At 36.1% G+C, this 22603-nt stretch overlaps 1 protein-coding gene and 1 long non-coding RNA gene across 2 annotated transcripts in view; one reads left to right on the top strand and one right to left on the bottom strand.

Moving 5' to 3' along the window:
* The first annotated feature begins 10402 nt into the window (after positions 1–10402).
* Positions 10403–21030, top strand: LOC143223583 (uncharacterized). The gene is made up of 2 exons (XR_013012971.1): positions 10403–10848; positions 16771–21030. It is a non-coding gene; the product is annotated as an uncharacterized LOC143223583 (long non-coding RNA).
* The window catches only part of LOC143223581 (uncharacterized), a 30026-nt gene continuing 24769 nt past the window's right edge, over positions 17347–22603 (bottom strand). The window contains exon 2 of the mRNA XM_076451708.1: positions 17347–21604. Within this exon, the coding sequence (XP_076307823.1) occupies positions 20072–21604 (1533 nt within the window). The 3' untranslated portion in view covers positions 17347–20071. The remainder of the gene's footprint in view (positions 21605–22603) is intronic.

Genomic DNA, 22603 nt, shown 5'->3' with positions numbered 1-22603 from the left:
GGTTCGGAACAAAACTAACTAGGCCCAAGGACCTCTCCAGTCAAGAAAGAAAAAAAAACCTAAATAAAAGAACAGTTAGCGACTCGCGAAAAAAAAGCACAAGCCTAAACTGGAGCATAATGAAAACACGTCTTCTTAATCTGCAGACATTCCGCTGTGCAAATCGGCTGAGCGACGAGACCCATAAATTTTATACTGTACAGCTACATAAACAGCAACCTACAGGAATGTCGTAGATTTAGGACCACACCAGTGATTGGAGAAAATAGTCTGTATACCACCGAATTGTTGTGTATCTCAGCAGACAAATATATATACATTTAAATACTACATTCAGCCTTCAGGTGGAATTACTTTAACAGGGCAATAACAGCTATATTCATACATCCAGATGGATCAACGTAAAATTAGTTTAATGTAATGTGATAGCAACGATGAATTTTTAATTTCTAAATGACCTCAGGATAGTTTCAGAAGAAATGAAAATATCAGACTGTGAATTAAAGGATTCATAGCTCGCGATCCGTTTGTCATAAAAACGGCAGTACGCACTTTGAAATTGTGGTTGAGTTATAAGAGTGACAGCCAAATCCCACTAGATGATCAAACAAGAATATTCCAAGAATTTGCAGTGGATGCTCTTTACTACTGTCTCTCTCTAACCTATCAGTTTAAAATTATGGACTGATAAACACAGACAGCTCCTACGTAGCGTAGCTCAGTGCAAAATTCCGAAACAGACAAACTCTTTCTTAAAGTACCAGGTGGATGCTTGTTGCTGCATTATAAAGGTTTATAGATCTGTTGCTTCCGTAAGATGTTAATTTTATGAAATATGCGAAAATAAAGAAAAAACGTAAAGCTTTATTTCTTATTCATAATAAGGCATTACTTATTTATTATGTACCTATTTAATATTTTAAACTAAGTGATCAAAGATAGCTAATATGAATGTTTGAAAGTTATAATTAAATAACATATATATATATACTCTTCAAAAAAAGAAACGCAAAAGGTAAAATTTGAGACAAATTGTCAACAAGTTCATTCCGGGTAGTTCTGTATGACATGTGTGAAACTTTGCACATTCACTGCTGAACATCCAAAGTCTGCAAAGGCGAAGTCCACGCTCACTAGGTGAAGTTTAACGTCACTCAACGTCAATAACGAGTATGCCCCCCGTGAGCATCAATAACTGCTTGGCATCTCCTGCCCATGGAAGCGATGAGATGACGAATCACATCTTGTGGAATGGCTGTCCACTCAGCCTGCAAAGCTACTGCAAGCTGAGGTAGAGTCTGCGGTTGAGGTTGTCGCCGTCGCAGACGTCGGTCCAACTCGTCCCAAAGATGTTCGATGGGGTTTAAATCTGGTGATCTGGAGGGCCAGGGAAGAACGTTGATGTTGTGGTGTCTCAAGAAGACAGTGGTGAGTCGGGCTGTGTGAGGACGGGCGTTGTCATGTTGAAAAACGTCGTTGACGTTCACCATGATGGGTTGCACATGTGGCCTGTGAATCTCGTCGACGGTTGCGTACGGTCTGATCGGAAATCCTACGCAGCCCTGGTATGGTTGAGGCAGTAGACGTCGCAGTGGTGGCCCTATCCCGAAGGTGACGTAACCGGATGTAGCGATCTTGTGCGGGCATGGTCACACGAGGTCTGCCAGATCGTGGACGGTCACGAGTTGATCCATGTTGTTGGTGACGATTCCATAGCCTTGTGATGGTGCTTGGGTGGACATTCACAGCTCTGGCAACATCTGATCGAGATTCGCCTGCTTCCAAGCGACCAATGGCGTTGTTGCGTTGTGCTTCAGTCAGTCTTGGCGTAACTGTATTGCGTGTCGGTGACTTAACACTGAGCTATGGAAACCGAGAACCCGTCACTTTTATAGGGATTTTGCACATGTTGCACTTGCAGAACATGCAGATCTCTCAAACAAATTTATTGGACATGAAACGGATTTTGGCGAAAAATCCGTTGTTTTCCTCCGTTTTCAAAGTGCACAACTTTTATTGTCATTTTGGTCTGACAATCAGTGCCTTAACACGTGTAACATCACATACTCTGAGCTTGTAACGTTATTACATATATTTCTCTTTAAAATAAAAAAATATCCCTTTTGCGTTTCTTTTTTTGAAGAGTATATTATTTTCGGTGTTTTAGTTTACATTTGCGGTTTTAAAATTAGCTTACCAGTATACTGGAGACTGGTTTTCAGTATAGAGTTCTCTTGATCTGTGCTAATGTAGCGTACTAATGCGCTGAATACTATTTTCGCAAGGTCTTACTTAACGAAACTGTTATTTTCTGTCCCCAGAACTCAACAGATTCGGCTTTTCTCCAAATATTTTTGGTAGTGTTGGTTTTATATTAACTTTAAAATACTCAGTTACACAAGAGACATTATGAGACTTTGGGTAATCTAAAAATACTGGCAATAGCTGATGACAACGAGAAGGAGCTTGCACACTCGACGCTAAGTGGAGGCACTTTAATATTTAAGGTGTTGATTTAAAGAATGTAACAGTTTTTAACTGAAAGGAAGGTATCTCGTGCTGTGTTGATTAAAGTATATTCTAAATATACGTAGTTTTAGCGAGTTCCTTAATTTAAAACTAGTGTGATACAGCTAGAACTTCTAAATTCAATTAGGATAAGTAATCTAACATCGATGTTGAGTAGCTCTTGATGTTTAAATCTAATGAACAATCATCACTTAGAGCCGAAGTGGAAGGGATACAATATATTTGAAAGAACGCCATCTCAAACCTGTGTATAGCGCAGGAGGACAGGGTACGTCATTAATTCTATGTGAAGTTTCAGGCTAATGAAACACAGCCATTGTTAGAAACACCAATAAAAGATTGTTGTCTTATGACGAGCGTTTCCTCTAGCTTACTTGAAGACGGTTACTATAGCTATGCCATCTGATTGTGAAATAGGTAACCAGCTGCCTTTAAGTCCAATGTTAAACAGTAAGAAAATAACATTTATATGCTCATAATTCTGTTCGTGAAGCGTCATCCAAGAAGTGAGAGGAATATCCGATATATTAAATTCCAACAAACAAACACAATCTGTTGTAAATAACAAACAGAAACATGTTCTAACGCTAGTGACGGCGGGCCATCGTAACAAGGAGATATGTATCCCGACTTGTAATTTGCGTGTTCGAATCCCTGTCGCAGCAAAATATGCTCGCCCTTTTAGCTATGGAAGCGTTATAATGTTACGGTCAATCCCACTATTCGTTGGTTAAAGAGTAGCCCAAGAGTTGGTGGCGGCTGGTGGTGACTAGCTGCCTTCCCTCTAGCTTTACATTTCTAAATTAAGGACAGCGAGCGCAATTAATCCTCGTGTAGCTTTGCGTGAAATTCAAACACAAACAAACAAAAGAAAACTGGGGACGATAGACTTAAAACTATTTCGAGTGACATCGTTTTGTGCATCTGCCGAAGAAACGTCACTTTAATATGATGAGCAGGTGGCGCCACTAGACGATATACTAAAAAATCATCTTTAGCGTTGTTTTAATGGAGCTCTTACAGAAAATTTCAACGGAGAAACGTCTTATCTTAAGGAAAAGTGCTGTTTAATTGGATAATAACCTAAAGTTGGTACGAAAAGAAAGCACAAATGATATTTAAAAGGTGGCAAAACGTAAGCGGTAAGAGAACAGCTATTAACTCTATTGAAGGAACATAGTCTGAAACTGAAGTAAAATTTGTTTGTTTGATTGTTTAGAATTAGGCACAAAGTTACACAATGGGCTATCTGTATTCTGCCCACCACGGCTATCGAAATCCAAGTTTTAGCGGTGTGAGTCTACAGACATTCCGATATGCCAATGGGAGGCCTGAAGTGAAATAATAATAGCTTTTAACACTGACAGAAGGGCGCAATATCAAGTTAACGTTTGGCGGGAAAATATACCCTAAAAGTATTTGGAAAAGACATCTTATTCTCATAGTGTAGGTAACGAAGAAAAATAATGTCAAGCTTATACGAAAGGAAAAGAGCTTCTAACTTTAATGTATAAACACAACTTAAAACTGACGTAAAGTGACAGCATTTTGTAAAAATTGGTGAACCTAAAGCTGATGTCAACCGGATGTGATGAAGTACATCAAATAAACTATTTCATATCGATGAAATGACGTCACGATATTTTTAACATCGGAGAAGGTATACAGTTTTCCTTTACATAGAAGAATTGCAACTTTAAGTTTCAATTAGGAACATTATCTGAAAGTAATAATGCTCCCCAGTGACATAGTAACAAGCCTACAGGCTTACGACGCTAAAAATTTGGATTTCGATACCTATGGTGATCAATGTACATAAACCCCATTGAGTAGCTTTGCGCTTAACAATAACTAAAAAAATCGAAGATAGAAATAATATAAATAATGTGATGTTTTGTTCCTGGTGTTGAAGATTAATGTATCGTTTGTAAGGGTAAGTTAACACTTTTAATTCCAATGGATAGATACTACAGAAAACTGGTATGGGGAAGTTACTGTACGCAATCGAAAAAGAAAAAGCAACTTTATATGGGCTGAACATAAAAATAACTGCTTTATTTTAAATGTACGCTGCTAGTTTATGAATAAAAGTAAGGAATTATAAGTAACAATATGTCAATCACGCCATGTCTGCTGTATTAAGTGCCATGTCGTGCTAACGTAGAGGGTTTCTTCTCTTCATAATAAGCCCGGCATGACCAGGTGGGTTAAGGCGTTCGACTCATAATCCGAGGGTCGCGGGTTCGAATCCCGGTCGCACCAAACATGCTCGCTCTTTCAGCCGTGGGGGCGTTATAATGTTAATGGCGTCAATCCCACTATTCGTTGGTAAAAAGTAGCCCAAGAGTTGGCGGTGAGTGGTGATAACTAGCTGCCTTCCCTCTAGCCCTACACTGCTAAATTAGACACGGCTAGCGCAGATAGCCCTTGAATAGCTTAATGATAATTTAGCATTTGAGTGCTAACTTAAAGGAGGAACTGCTGTTTTTAATGGTGAGGATAATATTTTAAACCTAGCTAAAATGAATCTTAAATTAATGGGAAAAAGCAGTAAATTTAATGTTTCTCATTTCTTATTAATAATCCTAAAGCAGGAATACTTCTTTCAATTTTAGCAAAAGGATGCCAGCTGATGTTAATACAGATAATGAATTGATGTTAATTTCAAGTTAACATGCATAATATGAAACTTTACATGACTTTATTGAATTTTTGTCAAGAGTTCATCACTTTTCTAGCGGGAAAAATTACAAAATCTAATTGTAATATCACGGGGACTCCCGGTGACACAGAAATATGTCCGCGGACTCACACTGCTAGAAACCGGGTTTTGATGCCCATGGTGGGCAGAGCACAAATAACCCATCACGAAACTTGGCGCTGAATTACAAACAAACAAACAAAAATGTTATGGAGAGCTCGTTACATCTCATTAGAGTGTTCTACCTTCATTTCATGTTATATGGAGAACCGTGTGTTTCTGTAAATAAATAACACAGACCTCGATTTCATATTTCACAAAAGTTCTTTTAATTTCAAAGACAGGTTGTTCTATATTTCTATATCCTCATTCATACTGAATTTTGTTTGGTGAAATCAAAGCATTTTCGTCTCAAAACTTGTTTTTGAATTTCGCGCAAAGCTACTCGAGAGCCATCTGCGCTAGCCGTCCCTAATTTAGCAGCTTAAGACTAGAGGGAAGGCAGCTAGTCATCACCACCCACCGCCAACTCTTGGGCTACTCTTTTACCAACAAATAGTGGGATTGACCGAAACATTATAACGCCCCTACGGCTGATAGGGCGAGCATGTTTGGTGCGACCGGGATTCGAACCCGCGACCCTCGAATTACGAGTCGAACGCCTTATTACGCTTGGCTAGTTTCAAAACTACATGTTGTGGTTTTGTTTTATGAATTGCGTTTGGAGCGTGTCATTTCAATGACCAGTAGTAATCAGCCATCATGCTGATGTTACACCTTCCCTGATGCCTCATCTTCATTTCCCTGATGTCTTGATGAAACCTTTCCTCTTACTCTTCACTGGCGTCACGTAGATTTTTGGGTAAATGATTAGTATGTGAGTGTGAGCTTTCAAGCTCATATTACAACCCAACTCTGAATTTATCGAGCACTTTATTGGTAATATTTTCGTAATTTGTGTCCTTGTTGTTTCATAAAGATTTGTCAACATCTTTAAAGGCAGTCCACACCTTTTTTTTTTTTCAAATGACCTCATTGTTCTTTCTGACCTTTCATCCGAAGTCAGTTTTCTAATCTGAAGCCCAACAAAAACTTGTCACAAATATAACAGAATAGGTTTTATGTCGTTTACACAACCTCTTGTTGCCATAGCGACGAATAAATAATATTGAAAAGAAAAAAAAAAAACTCAAAACGTAAGCACAAACGAGTACTATCCAGAAATGATTAGCGCTGTGTTTATTTGTGGGTTCTAGAACGATTTAAAAGATTCTTGTATCGCGATTGGTCTAGAAAAATTTATAACCAGCAGTTGTCAACATTTCATGTACAATAAAATGTGACCCAAATTCAGTGAAAATGGATCACTTATATAAACGTGCATATGACGTTTTATGAAGAATCTATATGTGATGGAATGAAATAAACATCATTTTCGGATTTAGCATACAGAAATCACTGTAATATGTGTTTAAAATTTCAAGATAATGAGATCGTTGCAGATCTGTATAATTGATGACTGTAAACAAATATCATGTGTGGTGTCACAACTGTTGATTAAACAGATGCTCAGTAGGTTATAATTCACATTATAATTCCCACAATTATGGTACTGTAAAAGGAAGAGAGATTTCTCTCCCTCTCATCAGTGACATTATCTGATGGCAAATATTTAATTGAGACTTGAGGTAAGAGAAACATATTATAGATGATATTTTACAGTGTTTTGAATCTTCAACTGGGTGTGCAACGGTTGGTCACGTGAGAAATATTCTATTGGGTATGTGATACTTGATGATTCTATGGATTCTTTTGATAGCGTATTGTACTTGGTAGCAATAGGAAATAGTTATGGATGTGTAATACTTGATGACATTATGCAATCTCAGTTGAATGAAAAATCAGTACGCTATGAATCTTCTGCTAAGTATGTGACACTTGAAATTATTATGGAACCAACTTCCATTTGATGCTTTATAACACTATCAAAACGTCCTATTGTGCAATAGTTCCTGGTGATATGCATCATCAAGTTGATATGTGATACTTAATGGTTCTTTAAATCATCTACTGTATCCACCATTACTGGTGATACTATCGATTTTCTAGTTGATGTGCAATACTTACCAATGTTGGGGGTCTTCTACTGAATGTGCACTACTCAATAACATTTAAATCCTTTGATACGTATACAGTACTTCCTAGTGTTAGGGATCTTCCACTTTTAGTTGGATAGCTGTTGGTAACTGTCAGTTATTTAATGATATGATATATTCTGTATTAGATGTGCATCACTTGATAGCACAATAGAATCTTTACTGAATGGATAATACTTAGCAACTTTATCTACAGGATAGTGATAGCTGGTGACACTGTCGGTTACTCAGAAGAAATACAATACTTTCAGTAATCTTATAGATCCTCTTTTGGCAGTGAGAAACTTGATGGTATTATGGAACCTCCATATGATGTACCATACATATTGGGATTATGAAACTTTGCCAAGTTTAGGTATAATTACAAATGAATTGCTTGAAATGTTTCAGAACAATTGCATGGTTGAAAATTTCATCAGAGCGAGAAGTAATATTTACCACACACACAAAAGGCGACTTGCCATACTCCCTAAATAACAAATAAAATGAAAGTAATAAATTAACACTTAATCATAATTAAACAATAGCTGATTCAACATGCATGCTAATGTTAGACAGGAGAAAATTCGTTAAGTCGGCATCCGTGTTAATGTCACATTTGAAAAAAAAATGTGTTAAGTTGGCATGCGTACTCACATTAGGTTGGAAGGCAATGTGGAAGTCAACATTAATCCTATCAACTACTTGAAGTGGATAAACCAACATACATGCTAAAGTCAAACTGGCAGAAGTACGTTAAGTCAGCATGCATGTTGATACCAGATCGGATAAAAAATGGCAGAATATGCTATTGTCAAACTGAATGAAAGGTGGTAATGGTGATTTGGAATGCATGCTAATTATACTGGTAGAAAATCACTGAGTCAGGATATAGGATAACCCGTGAAATCAAATGTTAACTTTCGTATTTGTGAAGAAGAGAGTCATCACGAATGAGAAAATCAGACTGAAGTGGAGAGTCAACAGAGTCAACATTACAACAAATTAAAAACCATAAACGGCAGGGATCAACATTAACCCATTAACAAGCATTTCTGTTTTAAAGATTTAAAATAGGTTACTAACCTTAATGCGTTAAATAATTAATTAAACAAAATTGCGTTATTAGTACTTGTTGGCTTCTTTATCACTAGCGTTTTAAATTACTATTGCAATTCAAGAGTTATCTTTAAAAAATGGTTACTTTAATTCCTAGTAAGCGGTTTGTAAAATAATCAACAACAACAACAGCATGAAAAAGTTCAAGTGAAATTCTACATTTTATGTAAGACAAGATTTTTTGTTTTACGAAAGAACGCTGTTGATATGATTACGAAATAAAAATATCATCATATCAACAGTTTTTTCATATAATACATGAATATGCTTTCGTATATTAAGCCTTAACGTAACGTGATACATTTAAGCAACACCTTTTTTTCGAATAAGCCTAAAGTTTGGCACAAAACGAAAAGTGCCAAGTGTGAAATTGGCGACCCCTGGTGGAATAAGACAGATGTAAACTTGGCTCGCTTTAACATTACACTCATTTAAGTACGAACTTTTTTTCTTCTTTTTTAGGAAACATATATCTGAGTTGCTTTTGTTCCAAATCGTGTTCTTTTAGAATCAGCCAGTTTCACACAAAACTACTGGCTACCTAAATCCGGGCCGTGTTGATCTTGTATCTTGATAAACGTTTGAAACTGTTCCAACTGCGTAGTAATAATACATTTAGCAATGACTCAAGCCACATGGACTGACAATAATGTATAACTTTATTACACTACAAGTAAAGTGCAATAGTTGCATATTCTGGACGTTGTTAATTATTTATGTTTTACAATTACGATTAAGTTTTTCAGGTGTCTTACTACACACGGTGTTAGTTCTACATGTTTTTCACGACGTTGTACATCCGTGCAACGTTATTTCTATATATAACATTGCTGTAGCTAATTCACATCATATCAAAAAATCAAGAAAACAAATGGAAAACCGCCGTTGACTCGGAGGTGTGACAAGGAGACTTGGAGATTTAGTCAACTTTAAACATCTATTAACTGCCTTTTTAAGAGCATCAGCTTTATCCAAATGTTTTGTTTACAGTCGAGAAAGTTCACTTTCCCATTGATTCCACTTTGTGGATAAGAGCATCCCTCTGAATTGATTTTAGATAATGTTTTTGAGTCTTTTACTGTCCTAAACGCTTTGCTAACAGGAGTGTTTCATCTTCTTTAGAGGACATTAAAGGATCTCATGTTTGAAATTTTGTATCATTTGACTCTACATATCCTTCTTCAAATATGGCCGTGACATCAACTTATAGCCATAAGTATCCTGGTAGCGTTACGCTGTTGAATGGTCGGATATTTACTGTAAACCAGGCGCTACACTTCTCGCATCCGTGGCGACCCACGGCTACAATTCAACATATACAAATCGTTCTTTAATCGTGTCGTTAGCTCTCTCGAACAGTCCTTATATATGTGTTATTGCATGACAGAGCGTGTTCACTGAATTTGTAATTTTATATGGAAGAAATACGACTTCAATATCCTTTTTGTAAATGCGTATGACAGTACTTATAACGTGATATTACGGAAGTGAATATGATTATCACAACAATGAAAGTTTTTTATATAGTTATGTTGGACATAGAAGATTATTTAATGTAAGAGTTGTATTTAGTTCATTCAGTGATCTGATATTTAATGAATATTTAGTTTTCATAACAAATGTGTTAAAAGTTAATTATTTTAAAAGCGATAGTTAAGACAAGTTTCGTCACGCAACTTTGTAGTTGTACGTTACGTAATCTTGTTGACGTCATCTTTCTCAAAAGCCCCGGCATGGCCAGGTGGATTAAGGCGTTCGACTCGTAATCTGAGGGTCGCGGGTTCGACTCCCGGTCGCACCAAATATGCTCGCTCTTTCAGCCGTGGGGACGTTATAATGTTATAGTCAATCCCACTATTCGTTGGTGAAAGAGTAGCCCAAGAGTTGGCGGTGGATTTTGATGACTAGCTGCCTTCCCTCTAGTCTTACACTGCTAAATTAGGGACGGCTAGCGCAGATAGCCCTCAAGTGGCTTTGCGCGAAATTCAAAAACAAACAAAAAAAAACTCTCAAAATCTCTGTGTTTTTATGTGATTGTTGTTGCCAATACAGGGCTAGACTTCCAAGATTTTTCTGTCGAGTTTATAAATACGTGCAAATACAGAGAAGTGAAATACAGTCAGATAAAAATGTTGTAAAAAGTGAAGTTAACAGGCGCATGACTGATTATCGTTACCGGATGACAGTTTAAAGTGAGTTTAACAGTTGAGATGGAGATAAGAAAAATAACTGTCTTGTTAAAGGGTGTTCTAAAGTAATTGAACTCGTCTGTGTGGACTTTGACTGAAAGGAGAAAATTAGTTATAGTTCGGAGTACAACTGTGATAACCCATAGTTAATTCACTGAATCTTTTGTGATAAGAGGTGAGAAAAATTCGTTCTTCGTAATTGGATTTTAAGGTAACTGAATTAGCCTGTGTGGGCTCTTGCCAAGAAAAGAAAAGTATTGAGTTTTAAGTGAAACTATGATTTCATATAGCATAAAGAAGTTTTGGACATACATTTGACTTGTTTTTAAAATAATATTTCAAAACAAATGGATTATGTGCTTCCATTTATTGTATCCAAATCTATGGTGGTAATAACAAGCTGTCTTTTCTCTTAGTCTCACATTGCTAAATTAGGGGCAACCAAAGCAAATAGCTCTCGTGTAGCTTTGCGCGAAAATTCAAACAAACCGACTCCGGCCCATTCACATAAAAATACAAACCTTGACAAGTCACCAAAAATGTGAATTTTCGCGAAAGAGAATAAAAATTACTTGTAGTTAGTAAAACACTTAGTTTCCATGAGAATCTTACGATGTTGCTATTGTATTAATACGCACTGCCTTGTAAAGGAGACGCGTATCCTTGTACTCCTGTTAATCCAACACAAAAAATAGTTCAACCTAAAAATTGTAACAAAATATTTCCAACTGCTTTGTATCTAAAAACAAGTGTGAAACAACACATTTATATTATAAATTATTTCGCGCAGAGCTACTTAAGAACTGTCTGCGCTACCTATCCCTAATATTAATGTGCTATACTATAAAGGAAAGGCAACTAGGCAGCGAAATCCACCTCATCTCTTGTTATACAGATTAGAAAGACTTGACGACCACTCAAATAACAATCATAAAGAATGGAGTGTGGCATTTTAAGGTTGTTTTTGTAAGGTAGCGAGGTGCAAACTATGAAATTCGAAATCCTCAGCCCAGCACTAACTACTGAGCCATGAGCCACACTCAGCCCCTCTCTCTCTCTCTGGTGTTTGAGTATATATATTTGTATACCCAGGAGGGTCAGGTACACTAGACCTCTTCCTCCTTCCATTACTTTGTTGGAGAGGCCTGATTAATATATTACGAGTAAATATTGAATGGCTGGAATAATATGATAACTTTAGTCCGGTCCTTTTCAGGACAATGTCCATTTATATTGTTCTTTGATTGTTTTTGATAAGTCTAGAACGTAGGTGACTGTTTTATTTTAGCTCTATTTGGTTATTACTACTATTATTATTTTAAATAATTTTATATTAATGATCTGATGTACAAATTTAACGGGGAGAGGTGTTTAGGTCTCTCTTCATCATATATGCAATATCTGTCTACTTCGCGTAACAACTCATTTTTTCGCCAATTTTTATCAAAATATTTTATTGTACTCTGTAGAAGTCTATCTGGTATTGTTTGTGTATTTGAGTAATTATGCATGAACTTGGATGAAGTGGTTTTAGGTACTCTGTATGCTGATGTAATTAGTGTATTCTGTAATGTTTGGAGTTTGGTTTGTATTTGATTTACACTTACATTGATCCATGCAGGAGCTGCATTGTCTATTACAGGTCTAATGTATGTTGTATATTTTAATGATGTTTTCTGATGTTGTTTTGTAGTTTTTACCAGTTAGACTCCTAGCATAGTTTATTCTTCGCCAAATTTTTCTTTTTATGTTATTTACATGTTTTATCCATGTAAGTTTAGAATCATATGTTAATCCTAAAAATTTTGCAGATGTAGCAGTTTAGAGAAGCTTTCCGTTCATGTAGATCTGGGGTTGAACTTTTTGATGTTTCGTTGATTTTGAAAATATTACTAATTGTGTCTTCGCTGTGTTTATTTTAATTCTATATTTTTCGCAATATTCACATAATCTATTTAGTTGTGGTTGTAAGTTAATGGCTGCTATTTCTAGTGTAGGGGCACTTTTCCAAATTGCTACATCATCAGCGAACTGTGACGCGTATCCATGGTCTGGGTCTTTGAGTGGCATATTATTTAAATACATGATAAAGAGAATAGGGCTAACCACCCCTCCTTGAGGGACGCCAGCTTCTGGAGTGAAGAACTTCGAGAACATTCCCTCTATGTTTACTCTATATTTTCTATTTTCCAAAAAAGTTAGATAACCAGCGAATAATTCCACGCGGTAGACCCATTTCATTCATTCGGAACCTTAGACCATCGTGCCATACGGTATCGAATGCTTTATCGATATCAAGGAACCAGGCGACAGTGCATTCTTTTTTATTGAAGCTGTTTATTATAGTTTCAGTTAATCTAATTAAGTGATCCGTTGTTCGTCTATATTTTCTAAATCCGTTTTGCTCTTCTGGTAATTTTGAATTGATCTCCAAAATGTGGAGAGTCCGTTGCTTATTTATTATTCCTTCAAGAATTTTACCTACACAGCTGGTCAGGCTGATCGGTCGGTTACTGTTTGGTTTATTGGCTGGTTTTCCGTCTTTGTGGAACATTAAAATGTTAGCTTGCTTCCAAGAAACTGGGATGTATCCAGAGTATAGAGATAAGTTAAATATGGCTAATAGGTGATCAAATAATTTTGGAGTGCCTTTATGGAGAAGTATATTTGGTTTATTGGCTGGTTTTCCGTCTTTGTGGAACATTAAAATGTTAGCTTGCTTCCAAGAAACTGGGATGTATTCAGAGCATAGAGATAAGTTAAATATGGCTAATAGGTGATCAAATAATTTTGGAGTGCCTTTATGGAGAAGTATTTTTTGTATTCCATCATTTCCCGGCGCTTTGCTTTTTAAATTTTTGATTGCTTGTTCAAGTTCATTTAGTTTGATATTTTTGGTGAGTAGTTGGGTATTGTAGTCATATGTATTATTAGTGTTGCTGTTCATAATGTTGACTGGAAAATGTGGTTTATATAATTCTATGTTATTTGTTACGTGGTTGTTTATTTTACTGTAGTAATAGTTGTTCATGTCCGAGTCATTGTGCGTTTTAAGTGTTGTAATTGATGTTTGAAGGCTTCTGCTTTTTCTTTGTTGGTTTGTGCTAAGGTGTTGTTATATTCCAGTGTTGGGTATTTTCTTGTCGTGGGTTCATTTGTGAATCTTTTTAAGTGTAGCCAGAACTTACTAGATTCGGTTTATTCGTTTAATTGGAAGCACAAGTTGTCCCATTTTTCTTGTTTTGTCTGTTTAATTTCTCTTATTTTATTTCTAATGTTGTTAATTTGCGTTTTTGTTTCTTGTTCTCTTGTTGCCATGAATAGTCTTCATAATTGTCTTCGTTGTTTTATCATTGTTTGGTTGATTTCCATATATTGTTTGTGGTTGTATGTTGTTTTTTTTTTTGGTACCGTGTTCGTAGCTGCTTTTAGAAGGCACTCCATGATTATTTGACTGTATGAATCAATTCCAGATTCGTTGTTCGCTGTATGTTTAATTTTGTCTGGTTGTTGTCTAACACTTTTTGAAATTTTTGCCAATTAGCTTTTTTGTAATCAAATTTGTCTTGCCTACTGATTTTATCTTTATGGGGGGTGAGATCGAAGACACACCATATTGGGAGTTGATCGCTGTCAACATCTTTTCCCACATTAAAATTTATTAGCTTTTGCCTAATATTAAAAGAGGTGAGACAAATGTCTAGGATATCATTTAAATTTGTTGCATAAGTAGTATGGGTAAGTGTATTATCATTAATAAGGGATATGTTATCATTATCTATGAATTGTAATAAGTGTCTGCCATTGGAGTTTGTGGAATTACATCCAAAGTTCTTATGTTTGGAATTCAGATCACCTATTACAATTGTATTTTGGTTGTGGGAAAAGATGTATATTAGATTTATGTCTGTACACTTAGTTGGAGAACAGTATAATCCTGCTATTGTTATTATCTAGTGGTTTTCTATAAGAATATCAACCATTATTTTCATTCCTGCTGTTCATTTGGATGATAACAGATAGGTGGTTTTTATATAGTAACATAATTCCTCTGTCCTATAAAAACTGAGAATTGTTTTTGAATTACGCGCAAAACTACACGAAAGCAATCTGCGCTAGAATTCTTCATTTAGCAACTTGTCATCACTACCCCCGCCAACTCTTGAGCTACTCCTTTACCAACGAATAGTGAGATTGACCGTAACATTATAACTTCCCTACTGCTGAAAGGCAGAGCATGTTTGGTGCTACGGGAATTCGAACCCGCGATTCTCGGATTACGAGTCGAACGCCTTAACCACCTGGCCATGCCGGGTACTTAAGGAAAATATCAAATATCACTTTCGTTAAGCTTTCAAGTCAAAATTGTTTCTGAAAGCCTCGTGCATGTGGCACATCATTGGAGGTATCATTACTAGTAACACTAAAAAAAACAAACGTGTTTACAACTTCAGGTATTTCTACTGTAAGGTTCTTCACAGCTCATTTCATCTACGTTTATAATGGCTACTGAATTGATGCGACTAATTGTCATCATTATGCTGTTGAAACAACAAGACAAAGCTTGACAATTTCACAACCCGCTGAACTTTCTAATATTTTTTGCAATTACATCTTGAAGATGAGTAGCCAGTTTCACAACCGCATCGGATCATACAAAGAGGTTTACTTGATGTGGATAGCTAAACTGTATAGATTGGGTACAAGACGTTTTAGCCAATCTACTATACAAAATACTGGAGGAAACCACAACTGTGAAGTTTTCTACCATTGAACCCTAAATTTATAGTATACTCTTAGAATATTTTGTTGCTGCATAAGCAAGGAAAGTTTGTCAGAACATAGGTGGCGCTTATAGAAACTTTCTCCATAAATTTAATAAGATACAGCTTGGGGAGTAATCATTCGATTTCATATCTGTCACGACTTTTTGTTAACTGGACTCTTTCGTGAATACTTTGCCTTTGTCTCTAAAGTACTGGCTGGTCTTTTAATTTGTTCTTTAAAAAAAAGCAAGATGCTGTATTATAGCTTCTAATTACCCCATCTTTCCACGTGCAAATTTCGTTTTGTTTTCCCGCAATAAATGGGCCTCTCAGTGCGCCCGCAGTAAGTTTACACATTTTTACAATGCTAAAATCCGGAATTGAAATCTCCGCTGTGGACAGAGTTCAGATAAACCTGTGTGTAGCATTTCATAAAGAAACAACAAGCAAGTCATAATCGCCTCTGGCATGGAAGGGTGCACCCAACTTCAACATGCTGATGAATTGATGATTATTATTCTAATTTTCCATAAACAGAACATTCTTGGAACAAAGCACCATGTTGCCTGTGAAAATTATATCACTTTCATTACTATATTGTCTCCGTTTAGAGGACAATGATACTTTTGGTTCATGGGTGGTTTCCCTAACTATCGCATGACAACTACACTACTATATCTTAACAACACATACTCCACGTACAAATAAATGTTAGGTTAGTCCATAAGACTACCCCGTAAGATGAAACCTGAATCACCGTCAAAAACATGTAAACTTGTTTTCCAAGCAACTGACAAACTAGATTGTTCTGAACTGACCAGAAGTAATCAACTAATACAGCCTTGCTTGATTATGGTGGCCGTGGTAATCAAATTGGTTACCGGAACACTGTAAAGCTCATATTTGAATAGTAATGGTACTGCCTTTGTCACGTTTTAAGCTGCAGTGACGTCTCTGAAACAGAAGCTAGGGTGGAGGAGAGGTCTCTGAACATTTTAATGATAAATATTCGCTGCAAATTTGTTAAGTGTTACTGTTTGTCTTCTTACAGTTTTGAGGCTTATTACTTTTACTTGGTCAACAATTCGTATGTAGTATAAACACGAAAAATGCAACCACTTATTTCATACTTACATCACTGAAACCATTTGACGCAATTTCAACAAGATGATGGAAGCCAATATGGCGTATGTATGTCTTTGGGTTCTACTAGAATTTTACTTTCATTTACTTTTTAGACGTTGTTAGCTTTGTTTCTAATGCTATTTGTTTAAAATTAGTTTTAAAATCTACTAGACTATTGGTGGTTTAAATTCATTTCTGTATTACAGTCACCTACCAGAATATCATGTGGAACAGTTCATGGGACAACGGATCCAGTGGGTTTGCCATGTAAATTTCAATAAGTTTTCCAAATACTTCTAAGACAATAACTGACCGGTTTCATGTTCAAACAGTCTAATGTGTGTGTATATATAAAATTGATATATTCTCGTAAAGTGCTGTCTATTTAACATAACTTGCAAGTCTCCCTTCCGTTTGTAAAACACTATCTGAAACAGGCTCAGTTATTACCACAATCTACCAATCGTGGACCACAGTCGTAAACTCAAGAGGTTCAGCTCGATTTCAACTCTACACCATACAGTGAAAATCCCCCATTCTCTTTTCTGAATATGTTTCTCTTTTGCACATGGTTCTAAGAATTTAGCAATGTGTACCGAGCCGGGTAACAACATTTTAATCCTCTGTGTAGAATTCTAATCACTTTAATTTTACGTGCCGAATATTAGTAGTTTAATTCTGGTCCCACTGGTTTTTAGTTCAAATAATCTCTGTCATTTTTATGAGTTCTTAGTTCAAATGCACTATGTATTAAAATGCTGCATAAAAATCACCACAGAATGTGAAACAAATCACGGGATTACACCGTATTTATTAGTGTTTTGTTTTCTCAAACAACTACATGAAATCATGATTTAAAAAAACAAAAAACAACAAAGGTTTGACTTAACAAAACCGTGTCCAACAGTACTTAACATGTAGAATTAAAACAAGTATTTTATACAAATACAGACCAATGTACAGGTCAGATAACTGCTGCCAGGACTCCATTTTACCGCTAATTTCGATTTAGATTACATTAATACAATATAGGTAAATCTAGATACTAAAAACACGATAAAATCAACGTTTACATTTGAACAAAGTATAAGACCAACATGACTATACGTCTGGATTAAAGATATTTGTTTACTATACAAATAGATAAGTTAGGTGACATTAACATACAAGATGACAGTTTTTAATGTATCCATTTTTCTTCAGGGGGAGTCAGGGGTTGTGCTATAGAGCATCAATTTCAAGATCCAAAAACTTAGCAGAAAACGAAAATACTGATACAAACATGCGAGGTTTAACTTGAAATCACGTGTTACAAATGAAAAATTACAATCGAACGAGTGGAAGGAAAACCATTATTGGCGACTTGTGCAACCACGTACACAAACCAGAAACTTTTTTTTTTTTTTGATAGTGGGAAAGCATTTTATTACCTTTTAATTACCTACGAAGAACAAGATGAGAACCTTCCATACAAATATGGCAGCAAGTATTAGTAAAACTATACATGTCTTCAAAGTGATACATCGTAAGCTGCTTTTTACTACGTGGAAACAATCATTTTTCCCATGTTTCAAAATAAAACAGATATTACTTGGCCGAACAACAACAACAGCCACAGGCAATGACTAAGAGAACTTACTATTTATGAGCAGTTATATTCCACAATCAAATATGAGATATTTAACACGTATTGTGTGATGTTATCTCAATAATCCTTTTGCCGACAGAATACTTCAACCCAAGAATTATCGAATGTTTTAACTTTTCGTATACTAGCGCTCACAAGTAAATTAATAAATTACTCCAGCACAAAAACAAAAATACGTTGGAATTTTAATGTTTAATTGCTTCGCTGGTTGAATACATTTCACGTAATTTTAAAATTTGTAGGGACATACGAGTAATGGGTGCGTTGTAGCGCCATCTTTGTAACGTATCTAACGTGTGGACGGACATACATTCAAATAGTGACAGTTCAAGTAACGCTCACACTAGAAAATAAAGGGGGATTTATTTAATTTTTTTTTTTTACAACTGTGTTAAACCTAACGAGTACGAATAAATCAATTACTTACTCCATGTAACACGTTAATAGTTTGATAAGTGCTTTTTAAGAAAAAGAAAAATTATATTTTGTATTCCTTTACGTTTTATATATTAAAAAAATTAAAACAGAAACGTACGTTGTAAAAATGACTTACGTTTTAAGAATACCTGATTACAAATATAAACAAGCTACAAACTTATATATAAAAATATATAATTTATAGTTAAAGCGGTTAAAACACAATAAAAAATACAGGAAATCTAAATAGAATCTTTGAAAATATTAGTTAGCAATAAATCATCGTAAGCCTAACACGTGCTCATGCCATCTGATATTACTGAAAAAGTTTATTTATTCTGTTTTAACTATTTTAGACAGAGAATAAACATCGGGTGTATCAAGTAGATTTCAACAAGTATTTTAGCATAAACGTTAAACTCTGTTATTGCACGAATTCAAAATGCATCTCCTACCGGAATCACCATGTATTAAAATAAGCACCCTCTATTATTATTCATGATAGTTAATTCGTCAGAAGCTGAAATTTAGAACTTTTGCTGGACACTTCGACCATAATATACCAGACAATGTTAGATTGGAATTAGTCTTAAAATACTAAATTATAATTATAAACTGAAATCGTTATAAACCACGTTGCCCTTTTACACAGAATTTATATACAACGTATATGATTAAACAGCAACTTGTGAAGGAACCTAAAAATATTTCCCACCAATGAACTCATTTGATTCTTTGTACCCTTCTGCAGAAACTTCCTAGTAGTAAAGATGATAACTAACGAGTCATTTATCCTATCATTATTACAGACCTACCTTCAGTTCTAATTTCATATGTCTGAATAGTTATTTACAAAAACTTGGAGGAAACTTAACATTCAAAATTACGATTTCCTACACTAAGAGTACACGAAGAGTACATTAGTAACTAAGAGTTACTAATGAATAGTAGAACCAAGTTCAAGATAACTGAAACAAATGATAAAGACAAAAGCCCACAAGTACAAAGTCCGTTAGAAACAACTGTCACATGACAATACGTCTTCAGCCAAAAACCACTGAATATCATTACTTATTATCCATATAAAGCTCTGAATACAATATGCTGTTTTGAAACGTTTTCAAGACGCGAAAAATATACTCTCCAATATACAAACGTTACTATTTATTAGACACTACTATTAGACTCTGAAAACTAGTCTCACCTGGAAAATCTCTTTATAATCCGTGCTAATGTCACCTATGGGTGAACATACAGCAAATACAAGAAACGGTTATATTTGAATAGACACTAAAATATTTCTGAAAAAAACTGATTTAATGACCAATCATGGACTTTTCCAGATGATTTTGTACTTTTAAGACGCGTAACATCAAAGCACCTTAAAAAAAAACGCAATGTCTTTTTAGGAAAATCCCAATATATTTAGGGTTAACGTTCGTTCAATGTACCCACTGATTTACTGGCGTTGTAGTAGAGGAGCATGATGTTACAGTGTTAGTAGTAGTGCTTATCGTATTGACCACTTCGAAGTTGAAGTCAAGGTTTCCATCTACACTCAATTCATGTCGAATGACCTGATCTACATCACACTCGAGATCGCCATGCAGTATGTCCATGTTCAGATCCAGATCATTTGGTAGCACATTCTGATGGGGTAAAGACACTAACTGTCCAGGGATTTGACCAGGGGAGCTGCCATCTAAGAAATTGTCTACATAGAGTTGATCTGAAGTCAATGCTGCCATGTTGTCTTGAGATAAATCCAAAGAGACGTCAGACTGTGGGAGTTGCTGCTCGTTAGAATGGCCAGTAGACAAAGCTTGAATAATCGCTAGCTTTTTGGTGAGCTCTTCCTGACTGATGTGCAAAGTAGGCAATTCTGTTGTAAGCTGCTGTTGGCTGGTTTGTCTAGGAGATAATTGCTGTACAGTAGACATTTCTGTCGAGTGTTGGTGTTGAGTGGCGTGACCAGAAGATAGACGCTGTAAGGTAGACAGTTTTACAGGAAGCTGTTGCTGTCTCGAATGACCAGGAGACAAATGCTGTATTGAAACTTCTTTTGGGACTTGTTTTTGGCTAGAATGGTCAGCGGAAGTACACTGTAAATTTGAGAATTTTATCGAAAGCTGTGGCTTGGCGAGACCAGGAGAGAATGACTGTAAGGCAGACAGTACAGTTGGAAGCTGCTGCTGCTGGTTAGAGTGACCAGAAGGCAGACCCTGAAAGTTGGTGGTCTCTGTTAACTGAGGACTATGTTGTGGACTTTGCTGATGAGGTTGTAAATTCGTTAGGCCCTTGTCGTCACTCACTGGAGAGTGAAATGCTTTATAATCACTGTTTGGTTGTTTATTGTACTGGTAGTTGTTCAAGCCGAAGTTGTTGGAAGAGCTTAAGGGGCTAATGGCCGGGGACGAATCCCCTGGTTGATTTTTAGACTGATAGTCCATATCTCCTTCCCCGAGTTTCACTGTCTCAGCTAAGGAATTCCCAAGCTGGTCTGTACAATACCTGTCGAGACCAGTAGACGACTCCATGAACAGCCCTAAGTCAGGAATCCAAGGTATTGGTGACAAGCGCGGGACTTGGCTATCATGCATGTCAGTTTCCACAGCAGGGATAGGAGAGAGTCGTCCACACGAACTTGCGTTGGACGACGCTCGAGGACGAAAGTCTGGACTTAACTGAAAGCCAAGGTGTGATGGAGACTCGGGAAAAGTATCCAGGCCTTCAGAAACTGTGGAAGGAGGGCTTATAGAGCTGGTGTCCGATCCATTTCGCAGTGCTTCCACTTTCTTCCTCACTCGGCCACGCTTTTTCTCGTACTTTTGAGTTTCCATACTGGTAGCCCTCCGTCTCGTGGACTTCCCAGGCTTGGCGTCTGGGTTAATTACCCACCACGAACTTTTCCCAGTACCTTCGTTCTGTATCCTCATGAAACGACTATGTAAGGACAGGTTGTGACGAATGGAGTTCTGAAAATACAGACAAAACTAACATCAGCACTCACATAACACGACTTTTTTTATTGTATACTACAAGTAATGTTTCAGACACTTGTTTTCCCAACTTCTAGTAGTTAAAGTGTTGGCAATCAACTTCATAGTCATTTCTTTGTTTTCAAACACAAGACACACGTAGTTTCATTTCAGTTAATCGATAAGCGTGCCAACGATATTTAAAGCACTTTTTCTTTTTTTATTTTTTATGATGGTGACCTTTCATAGTTCACATATGCAAGGTGTTTATTAGTTAGTAAAATAAAAAATTAGATATAAACTTGAGTTCAAAATTCTATTTAGGTGTTTATCACGCACAAGCCTTTCTTGTTCAACCATTTACGAATGTTCTTGACAGTCGAAACGATATTAAGGCTACACAGACTTGCAATGCTTTTACCATCTTGAAATTGTTACGTTCTACAGTAATACCTGTATGCCGTATCCTAAAATATCTATTTTTCTCCATCACGTACAGATTTTTTAAAAACGTCCTACGTTATTTTACACAAGTGAATCACTTTCACTGAATTCGTGTGACATTTTGTTATGCTTAAAATGTTGACAACCGCTGGCTATAGATTTCTCTAGACCAGTCACGACGCCAATCTTCTTGTCCGTCGTTTTGGAACCCATGAGAAACGCACACAATCCATTGTGGTGAACGAAAAAATAATTTGATCTGAGTAAGAATTTCTTCTTCCCGATTTGTAAAACATCCTTACGCGATAGAAAGAATATAATATTATTTTCGAAATTTGCGTAGCAATATTATGTAAAATCCGTTATTAAAACAAACTTTTACGAAATTAAAATTCGCAGGCCTGTGTTATCGATATTTGAACGAAACAATACAAGCACATTTATAAAGCACAAAAATAACTTTTCATGCTGAAACGTGTGCATTGAAAACAGTATTCAATAGCACTAAAAGGAATCTAAACTTGATTAATAAGCTTTCTTAAACCACGGTAC

The sequence above is a fragment of the Tachypleus tridentatus genome, chromosome 8, assembly GCF_004210375.1.
Source record: "Tachypleus tridentatus isolate NWPU-2018 chromosome 8, ASM421037v1, whole genome shotgun sequence".
Taxonomy (NCBI): domain Eukaryota; kingdom Metazoa; phylum Arthropoda; class Merostomata; order Xiphosura; family Limulidae; genus Tachypleus; species Tachypleus tridentatus.
This window is presented reverse-complemented; position numbering and strand designations above follow the sequence as displayed.